The sequence below is a fragment of the Citrus clementina genome, unplaced genomic scaffold (genome assembly GCF_000493195.1).
Source record: "Citrus clementina cultivar Clemenules unplaced genomic scaffold, Citrus_clementina_v1.0 scaffold_2, whole genome shotgun sequence".
NCBI lineage: Eukaryota > Viridiplantae > Streptophyta > Magnoliopsida > Sapindales > Rutaceae > Citrus > Citrus x clementina.
This window is the reverse complement of record NW_006262688.1, coordinates 7,923,046-7,934,284: the sequence shown is the minus strand read 5'-3', so window position 1 is coordinate 7,934,284 and position 11,239 is coordinate 7,923,046. Positions and strand designations below refer to the sequence as shown.

Here is an 11,239-nt window from a genome sequence, read left to right as displayed (position 1 = left end):
AAAACTTTTTCATGCATAAATAATACCAATATTTTATGCTTTCGATCTTGTTATCGTTACACATGGCATGCTGCCCCCCTATTCTGTGTTTTTTCCTTGCCCCTATTTATCAATAAAAATTTAAAAATCTTTATATTCTCATGTTCCCTAGAATAAGAGTCACGTTATATTTACTCAATTGAAATAATACATAATTTATATCTCAACTAATATGTTACAAATAAAATTTTACAATTTAAATTAGACACTTAATAATTAAATATCACTTGAGTTAATTAAATGATGACATATCATTCGTCACATCATTCGAAATGCAAATATCTTAATGAAGTAAGCACAACCTTAGTGTTAAAATAAAAAGATGCTGAAAATTAATTTAGCCCAATCTATTGTAAAATTCTTGTCCTGCCCTTACTTTCCCTTAGAAACCTACATAAAATAGCAATATTTTATGCATTTTGCCAAGAAAAAAATACTAACTAATTTGAAAGACCAATGGTTACCCATTTACTTGGCCAATAACAATGCTATTTAGATAGAAATATTTGATAGAACGCTGATAAATATCTGAACTCGATTTTCAATGTTATTCGAAATCAATTGAAGCAATAAACTGACTTAGACTTCGGCTTCTTTAGCATTTTTCTAAAAGAATTCACTTTGAAATATTGATGACCTATTTTGAATGTTAAATAAAAAAATTCAAAAGATTAAAATCTCTTGCACAAGATTTTGCCAAAAAAGCCAAAGAAAATGCTCATAAAAGGGCTATTTAATAAATTAACCATTTGAGGAAACTGATATGAAACAGCCAAACTGTCATGAAATTTGAACGACTTAAATTAAAGTTTCAGTTCGTGTAAGCATTTAGGAATTAAGTTGTTTAAGTTTGTTAAAAAGGGGATGGTTTTTTTTTTAATAATTTTTTGGATGTACAGCGGGCGATTATATTTTGTATTTCCTTGTACAAATTTATGAACGAAGATTATATGCTGTCTAGTGTCAATAATTATTCATTCCTTAGAATTGATCGGCCATAACAAAACTTTCCAGCAAACTTCAACAAATTACTAAAATGTATATTTAATGATTTAGCACACACAACATTAAGTAAGCAATTCAATGAATTGAATTCAGCAAATAAACTGCAAAGACCATCAAAGAATCTACTCATAATCATAATACTATGAATTGATGGACCATAAACGACCATGCATGATTCAGGAACCCACCAAGATATTAACTATGAGCAGAATCTACAGATAAATCCATGAATTGTGTCTACAAAGGAATATTATTCATATTAATTCTATGTAGAAACAATAATCAACAACAAGAGAAAATGATGACACATTTCAATGCGTGAATGGAATGAAGCACAAATATTTTGAACTTTACATAATGCTATAATCATCCTTGAAGGGAGACAAACATAAAGTCATAACATTGTATTGATCTCTCAGATTCTTCGGATGATCACAAAGGAATACAAGAAACATAATGTTCACTCGTATCATGAAGGAAAAGCAACAGAATACATGATATTCACTCATGCACTTAGAGTAGGTAGTGACCTACCGTGCAAAATTTTATATGAGCTAGTTATGCAAGCGAAGTACATAAATGAATAGATGTTTTGAAGTATTAATTCACAAAATAATTGACAAAAATCAAACTGATCATGCAGAACTAACAAGAGAAAACATGCAACATCATACCACAGACATTACTTCTCCTGCAAGAAATATACTTTATGGGCATAGACCAAAAACCAAGTTAGACCGATGAAGATTTTTCTCATTCACAAGATGAACCTTCATTTGCATAGAAGTTGTTTCTATGAGAAATTATCCAACCGCATTGACCTCTACTCAAGAACAAAAAACAAGGTGCCATCTATCAGTTATGCAAAGTCTAAAATCAAATTTAAATGCACAAATTCACGAGTTACATGCTTGACCGAAAGCATTTTCAACAAAAACTACATAAGGTAATACTCGAATCCGTTCATAGGAATTTAAACAACTTAATTCAAATTTCTGATTGTGTAAGCATTTTTCCTTCAAGTTTTGTCCATCATCAATGCACCTAGATTTGTAATTTGGTATTTCATTGGCACATTTATTGGTTGATGATCATGCAGAGACAATCAAATGAATCAGTAAGACCATGCATTAAATGATAATGCTACTAAGTGTACCATTTCATCAATAAAAGAAATTCAAATTATGCCTCTTCAAATTTAAGTCGTTTAAAAATAGAAAAAGAATATGAGAAATTATCATTAAAAACTACTTCAAATTCGGAGATTGTGATGTAAAGGAAATTATTTTGAATATCAATCAGTATTTAAGTACCTGATGTTTAAAAATATGTTGGAAATAGTAATAAGACGAAATCTTTTAGCAAAATGATTTCTACTAAAGAAAAATCATTTCAAAAAATACTCTTATGTTGCATCTTCCAATCAATCAAAACTAATATAATTGAAACGAAAAACCAAAAATCCTGAACACCAAGTGGGTATGCGTGTTTCTGACCAAATGTAAATAGTTAATCCACACAATGTTGCAATGAATTGGAAACACATACCAAGAAAGAGAAAAAATAATACCTCTGAATCAGACCAAAGTGCATCATTCTTCAGCTCATTCAGTCTTCCTCATCTAGACATAAGTAGAACATGATGCATAGGAAACTATTACCAACATGAAATTTGACAGCAACCTAATGGAGTGATAATGTTTTTCCTTCTCAGAAAACAATCATTTTCTATAATAAAAAGAAAAGATCTGTTCATCATCCAATATATCATCAGTTCTTGTGCATATATATGCAGAAAACTGAACCCAAACATTTCATTTTATATGTCTAATGAAATTAAAAAAAGAGAATAAGGGTGGATGCAAGCAATATATATTGGAAGGGCATAATAATTAAAGCAAGTTAAACACAATGCCACAATCAACGATTAGACACTGTATTCCACCACATTAATTAGTTTAAATTAAATTAGTCAAGCAGCATGTCAAATCTGATTAACTTTATGAGAGAATGATAATGCAATTCACATGAAAAATCAATGGATGCATATAAAATATAAGCAGACATAGAAAGGGGGACAATAAGTCGGTGGGCGGAAAGCTAAAAGGGGGCAAGCAAGCATTAAACTTACATACATTGCATTATTTAATCCAGATTAGTCAACATTTGTGCAAAAAATCATAGCCAAAGGGATAAGTCACATAGATATGCAGCATCTCAAAGAATAAAGTATGATTGGAAGCCAAATGAACATTCAGACAGCAATATTCCAAACAAATGCAAATGGCAGAAATAGTTAGATTAATTAATAATAGTGACAAAACCAACATGATAATAGAATAATGCAGATTGTCAATTGCTGGCTAAGTAAGTGATGAGAGGAAACACAAGCAACCATATCTACCTAAGACGAATGCAGAAGGATTTGTATTAAATGGTTCTATTCATTAAAACTTTTGAGAAGTACAGAACCAGTGAATTTGAAAAAGCAGTGTCGGGGCAACAGGTCCGGAATTCAGAATTAATGTTTACAAGAATCTATGCAGAGACCTGCAGATTAAAATTTTTATGTAATATATTATATAAAGTTGGGAGATATAGGAAGTGTAATATTAAGCCGAATGTTAGAAACATTTCCCATAGAAGAATAACAGAAGAAGCAAGTACATAATGCATTCATGAATGCATGCATAAGCAGGCTCTTGTCCAAATTGCAGAAATGTAACAAGAAGTTAAGTGGGTCTAAAAAAGATTTCCAAGAAATGCTCTTCCAGTTTGGCAACATATGATAGTGACACCACAACTACTACTCATGCTAAAGTCTAAAGAAGCAAAATAATGATGAATAGCACATTTACTTCGAGTTCATTATGAACCAAAGTAACCAAACTAAACCAAGAGGACAGAAAACCGGTGAAATATTTTACTAGACCCCCTACCATGAAATATATGATTGGAATCTAAAAAGGAAAATAGAAAACCATTAAAAAAAATGGTTTCAGAAAAATATTAGAGAAAATGAACTACTTATTATTTTTTTAAATTATTGTGAAACAGTACTGCATATACAACAAGCAAGACAAATCCCTATGCGGCTAAAGCCTAAAGATAAGGTCTACACCAAAATGTCACTTGATATATGATAAGTGATCATACTTTACACTGTAGATTTCAGCTTTGTCAAACATAACTCTGATGAACAGAAAGAAGAAGAAGTAAAAAAAAAAAGAAAAGAAAAGAAAGAAAAAGGCAACAACTTCAAGAAAGAAAAACTTCTTGAGATGTATTATCTATCTATCTATTGGCACAGGAATTCTTCACCTTTATTCTCCAAATGTAATTATTATTTGATACAAAACATTCGTAAGTACTTCAGTAGTGAGAAAATGTAGCTTGATTGATAAATGCCTGATCATATCTCAGTGAAATGGGAAGAAAGCCAGAAACCAAGTAGTTGAAATATTAAATGAGAGAGACATATGTTAATAAGACAAAAGTCTTGAAGAACAATTAACCAAAACCCTATTAATTATAATTAGTAGACTACAAATTTATGATCATTTTTTTTCCAACATAATGACAATATTCACTACCTCAAGTCTCAATTTATTGGATTGCCATAGGTTGAACCTCCAAGGAAACCACCAGCTGAGGCGGCGTAAACATCGGAAGGATCAAGAATATTTGGAGAAGATGAACAAGCCGCGTTTTTTCCACCATTACCACTGCCACCGGGGCCACTACTACTGGCACCACCTCCTAAATGTAACTCAGCCATATTGGGAAACCCTTCTCTTGTTTGATGATGATGATCATCAACTCCTTGATCATACAAAAACCCTTTAAACACATGGCCACCAATCTTCACCACAGCTTGGTATGCATACTCATCTTCACCATTATCCTCCACTGCCGTTACCCTAACACACTTGAAAACTGCCGGTGCACGTATTTGTCCCGGCAACGATTCTTTGAAACTTGCATCTACATACACACCCCAAAAAGAAAAAGGAAAAAAAAAATTCAACAAAACCCTAAACAAGAAAACAAACAAAAACGTAATAAGAAAATTAACTAATGATAATGAAAATTTGAACGAACAAATTATTAACCTTGATGACTAGAAGTGGTGTCAAAGCTTCTTGGCGGGGTGGTGTTAGAAGTTGAGGTGTGAGAAGTGGTCTGTGAAGATATGAGTCTAGGTTTCTTGATCCCAGAGGTAGACCCAGAAGAGCCAGCAGCGCCGGGGCCGACGGTGGCAGCAGCCGCCGCCATGAGCTGACGCTCTCGACGCCTTGACGCCGGCACCCACGTGCTCTTAACGTGCGTGGAACATTCAAAACCCCGGCTCTTACAGCATGTTCTACACCTCCTATGGCTGCAGTCTTTCTTGGCTTGGTTCCCACAATCTTGACACGTGGTCGCGGAAGAACAGCCGGCGATATTATTACTATTATTATTACCACCACCACTAGCAGCAGCAACAGTAACGGCGCCGCTTGGTATGAAATTGTTATGATGTTCAAGAAAAGTAGACGATGATGAAGCTGCTGCTGGCTTCTTGAAGTACTGGTGGTGAGAGTTTTGATTCTGTTGCCAAAACTGAATTTGACTGACTTTGTTGTTGTTACGGCTGTTAAAGTTATTCAACAAATCTTGATCCGCAGCGAGTAGAGGAATAACGCCGACGCCGAGAGCAGTGGCGGCGGCGGCATTTTGGGCGGCCATGGGATCGGAAGAATTAACATTTATAGACGACTCGTGATTATGAAGGTGATGGTGAAGATGATGGTGATGGTGATTGAAGGAGGAAGCTGGGGCTACAACAAACATGCCCATTTCAGGAGAGAGGCCATAGTTGATGGGGCCGCGAGAGGAAGAGTGTTGTCCGGCGGCGGAGGGGGGCCAGGAGGTGGGTCCGGCGGAGGGGGTGGGCGCGGAGGCGGGCCCGGCATTGAAGCCGAGGGAGAGGTCGTCAGGGACAGCAGCACGTATTGCTGAAGAGGAGGAAGAAGAAGCAGCCCAGTCAGCAAAAGCTCCAGAATCAGAAGCCAATTGGCGCCTTGTAGTAGCCACAACTGATTTGGCTTAACAGAATTTGTATGTCTTGTATATATAAAATATATATACACACATAAAATTGGGTAATAAAGAAATTCTAAAAAAAAAAGAAAGAAAGAAAGAAAGAAAGAAAGGGAAGTTTTGATGGATAGAGAAAGATGATAGAAACCAAATCTAAAGATTTTAGATTTATCTGTAAAAACTTTTCTTGTGAGTGAGTGAGTGAGTGGGGTCTAATTTCACAGAATAATTAAAAAAAAAAAAGAAAGAGAGAGATTTATAATATCATTTGCTTCTGCTTCTGCTTCTGCAATTGCAGTTTCAGAAATCTGCTGCTGCTGCTGCTGCTGCTGCTGGGTTTTTCTGTTGGCAGCTGCAGCTGCTACTCCTACTACTACAACTACTGTCTCTTTGGCTTTTCTAAAGAGGAAAAAAAAGTTGGGATTGAGAGAGAGAGAGAGCGCAAAAAAAGGCTAAAAACAAATGGCAATAACAAACTCTATGGCAATCAGCCACCCTTTTCATTACAAAACCTTCATGGATGTTTTTTTTTTTTTTTTTTTTTAATTCCCTTGTGAATTTTTTGTTTTTGTTTTTGCTTTGCGCTGTTTCTCACTCCAATAATCACACAGAGAGAAGAAGAGGAGAAGAAGGTATAATAAAGACTTTTTGTTGTTTAGTTTTTGTTATTATTATTATGGGTTCCCTCAAAAAGATCACATGACACAACACTGCACTACACTACACTACACTACACACCTCTTATTCACTCACTCACTCAACTTTGAGCCTCACTTTCTCTCCGCTTCTCCTCCACTCTCAAATTGCCTACTTCGCTCTTCCTCTTATTCCCTTTTACTCTCCCTTTCAGCGCGTGGATTTCACGTCGGGACGGAGTGCGCCCGAGACCCTACTCACTCGAGCGTGTGCTTCACTCCCCAATTAATTAAAACTTTTGGGGGAAAGAAAAATTAAAAATTATCTTCATATATTTTTATTTTCCATGTGTTAAAAAAATTAATTGAATAGAATCGGGACTTCAAGTATCATCTGTTGCGTCGTATAGATTGTATTTGTTTGTCAATTGTCAGCCAAATTGGGGTACCTGAGAAAAGACTGTCCAAAAATTGTCGTTTAATATTACGTATTGCGTGTGTATGTACAAATGAGATTATTGAATACCCAAGGAAAGTATTACGTTGTCACATAAACTTGATCATTGGTGTTGTTTTCAAAATATTTTGATTAAATTAACCATTGGAGTTTAAATTTTAATGGGTAGAATCATAGGTGATTAAAAAATTAATATGAGCTTCACTCGCCCCGCCCACGTAAAAAAACCTAAATTATTTAAAATCCAAAAATGACCCACATTAATGTGCCTGCATGAATGATCTGCAATTGTGGATGAAGTACATACTCTCTCCAACAATCATGGGAGAGAATAGATGCTTAGCTATTGGGGAGATGGATACATATCTTACCATATAAAAGTCTAAAATGCACCACAATAGAATGGCTTAAGTTGGTCCCCATAGACCCACTGACACTGAGTATATAAATATGAGTAGACTTATGATTCTAATAATAATTCTAATTTTTCAAAATATAAAATAAAAATGTGTTTTCTTCAAGCGTTCTTAATCTTCTCCACATGGCTAGTAAAAAAATAATAAATAAATAAATAAAACAGCAACAGCAACAGCATGAATTCATGTGTTTGGTTTCAAATGACAAATTTATACTCTGCTGGAGAAGAAGGTACAGTGAACAAAATGGTTGGGTGAAATTTTTATTTTTATTATTTATTTATTTATTGTTTTGGGTATAGGATGGTATAAGAACATGGTTATGGAGAAAACAAAAATATGTTAAATAAAAAAAAAAAAAATTGAATGTTAGGGCACGTGAAGGAGAGAAAAGAAAAGCACTTTCGTTCTTTTTCATTTTATTATTATTATTATTTTTCTTTCTTTCTCTCTTTCTTTATTTGTAGCTTTGCCATAAGCCACCCTTTGGCATGCCCTTTGGGGCCACGAATCTCTTTCGGTTCACAATTTTAAGTTTTTAGCTTCCCTCGAGGTTCATTCAATTCTTCACCCAAAAGAAATCTTCATATAAGCAAGCGTGTGTTAAAAAGTCTCACCATCGAACCGCTTTTTCTCCCTCGAGTAATCCTAAAGAGCGTTGATACTTATATGTGGGTTAGAAAAAAGCACTTATTTTAAGCCCCACAATAAGTGCTTTTTTTTTTTATTTGATATATAAATAACTTACTTCATTCATTTGAACCGGGGCTAAAAGTGAAGTTAGGTTAGTCTATTCATTTTGGCTAGGAAGTATTATTGCACCCATGAGAGAGGAATCATTTTCTCAACCTTTTTCCCAAAAAGAAAAGAAAAGAAAATTAAATAAAAGAGAGGATCATTTGGGGTGCTGGTTCTGGTTCTATTCTTATTGAGAGACAAAGCTTCATAATTACAATTATTATAAGGTTTTATGCATGCAAATATATAATAGATGCTTTCGAGTTCATTTTCTTTTAATTTAGTGGTTTTCTTTTTTTTTTAGTTTAAACAATTTTAAGAGGAAATGCATGCAAAAGTTCATTGTATATTTAACCACATTAAACAATAAGCATGTCCCGCTGGGCTAATTCATCTTTTCACCTACATAATGGATCAATTTCTTAATGTAAGAAGATTATGGCCCCAATAAATACAAAATTATATATTCTACTATAAATAACTCTCATGTCGAACAGATGAATGGAAATAATATATAATCAATTATCATATTGTTTACAGAAGCCAGGAGCTTACGACCTAATTAAAAATACTAGGGTTTTTAGGTTTTACTTGTCAATACTAGCCACATGCTAGAGTCTGAGAGCAGCATATATATATATATATATATATATATATATAATGTAAATGATTCTCAAGCCGAACCCTCATGTAGTTTATATGAAATAAAATATGATACACAATGATTTATCATTGAATTAGCATGATCCACAATGATCCCAAGAAGGACAGCTCTTAATTTAAAGATAGGAAGGGACAAGGTTCAAGGTCACTTAAAACTAAGAATCAAAAATTAAAAAAATTTTGTATTATGATGAATTTTGACGAAATTTTTATTTGGGTCATTATCATTTCATTGTTTCAACTATGCTGAAATAATAAATTACGACTATAAGTATTAGAATGTAACATTTTACTAACTTTACTATCAAAAAATATTACTTTAATTAAGCATAGGAATTTTTTAAAAGAGTGTGAGACATAATAATTTTTAAGGAGTGGAGTTAACAAAAGTGAAACAATTGTCTTTTATTATTAGCTTGACTCTTAAGCAGAACCGTGATCTTGATTCAACGGGTCCCATGATAGAGAAACCAAAAATTTAAGGAGGGTATAATATAAAAATTTAAATAATAGATGGAGCGATTAAAACATAAAATTTATAAATTTTTCTTTATTTAATATAGTAGTGAGGTTCGAACCCAAAACTTGAGTTCTAGGAAGGCCGCTCGTACTGCTTAATTTAAACTTGACCATTATGACACTCTAGGAGAATCTGAAACGCCCAACCCAGACCCAAAGGACATGCGGACCAAGGTAAGATATTGGTCACACTCAACTTGATCATCTGTCATGATTCAACCTAGAGCTCATAAAATATTGTCCATTTTGGGTCTTAATAAGGCATGCACAACTTTGTTTTAATGGTACCCATACACTCCAAAATGCGTCTTTCCAATTAAGGTATGAATCATCCCTTATAAATTCAGCATATCTCCCAAGTTTTGTCGATGAGAGATTTGCATAAGGTGTTACATACACCTCCCTTAGGGACTCAGCGTCTTCGCTGAGGTTTGCCGTATCATTGCTCGAAAGGACACGAGGAGCCGCTTTGATACATTTGTCATGACCCAACCTAAACCTAACAAAATATTAGTTGCTTTAGGCCTTAACAAGTCCTGCACGGTTTTGTTTTTAGAGCGCTCATACATCGTAAAATACATCTTGCTAATTATAGTGTAAATCACCACTTATAAACTCAACATCTCTCATATGCTTTGACGATGTAGGATTTGCTTAGGGTGTTATAACCACAATAAAATTTCTTTTAAGTTGGTTAAATTTCAATTACAACTCAAGTCCAACCTTCTATTGAGTGTTTTTATCTTATGGGGTCATTGGCCTCAGCCTCAACATTGTTCCATTCCTAATCTAGTAGTTATCATCTGTCCAATTCATCCTTACTAAGTTGGAGGTTGACGTCTTTCAAATACTATTGGGAGTAAATTTCTTGCTCTACAAAAATACACACATTGCTATCGAGTATAGAACATAGATTATAGAGTAACATTTTTTTTAATCTGAATTAGTCTGAATTATTAGTAGACCTGAATATCTAAATTTAAATAACTTTTTTTTGTCTGAATCTTTTAAAATAAATATCTAAGTTGTTTGGTTTTTTTTTTAACTTAAAAAATCTGAAATTTAGTAATTTTATATTCATGCCTTGCATAATTTTAATGTTAAAAAATAATAAACACCTCAAAGAACATAAATAATATATTATTAAGAAATTATCAATCATATTCCTTTAATTTACTTTATTATTAAATTTACTATAACACTTTCAGGGTATATCAGTTATCTACCTTAAGTTGACAAAATGTATCTGCTGTCCACCAAATCGTTAGTTGCCGTTTAAATATGATGATATCATAGGGGTAATTTGATTTTTTCATATGATACAAGTGATAATTTTAGGGTATATAAGTGATAATTTTTTTTTAATAAAAGCTCAAATTTAGGGTCCCTGTATTATTTTATTATAACATACATCATGTTTAAATAAATGCAACTCTTTAATATTCTAAACTAGAATGTGCTAATCAATTTTATTGTAGCTTATGATGTTTTATATGAAAAATATTCATAAAATTTTAAAAAGACAAATAACGTTAATTTGAATAAAAGAAAAAGATAAAAATAAAAATAATCTATATTATCACAAGTTATATAAATGAATGATATTTCTCATTCGTAAGTTCAATTAAGGTAAAGTTGAAAATAAATTAATTCGAATGAGATATTTTGGAGAAATGTGTAATGAT

General features: G+C 33.1%; 1 protein-coding gene across 1 annotated transcript; it reads right to left on the bottom strand.

Moving 5' to 3' along the window:
* Positions 1–4,524: 4,524 nt before the first annotated feature.
* Positions 4,525–6,859, bottom strand: LOC18050781 (protein LATERAL ROOT PRIMORDIUM 1). The gene is made up of 2 exons (XM_006446215.2): positions 5,157–6,859; positions 4,525–5,028 (listed from the first exon to the last, which is right to left on the bottom strand). Exons 1-2 carry the CDS (start codon positions 5,881–5,883, stop codon positions 4,646–4,648), a joined length of 1,110 nt encoding a protein of 369 aa, XP_006446278.1. The 5' UTR covers positions 5,884–6,859; the 3' UTR covers positions 4,525–4,645.
* Between the last annotated feature and the right edge of the window lie 4,380 nt (positions 6,860–11,239).

Coding starts and splice junctions, on each gene's coding strand:
- LOC18050781 (XM_006446215.2), bottom strand. CDS start 5,883: ATGGGCATGTTTGTTGTAGCCCCAGCTTCCTCCTTCAATCACCATCAC. Junction 5,029..5,156: donor CACCACTTCTAGTCATCAAG/GTTAATAATTTG, acceptor GTGTGTATGTAG/ATGCAAGTTTCAAAGAATCG.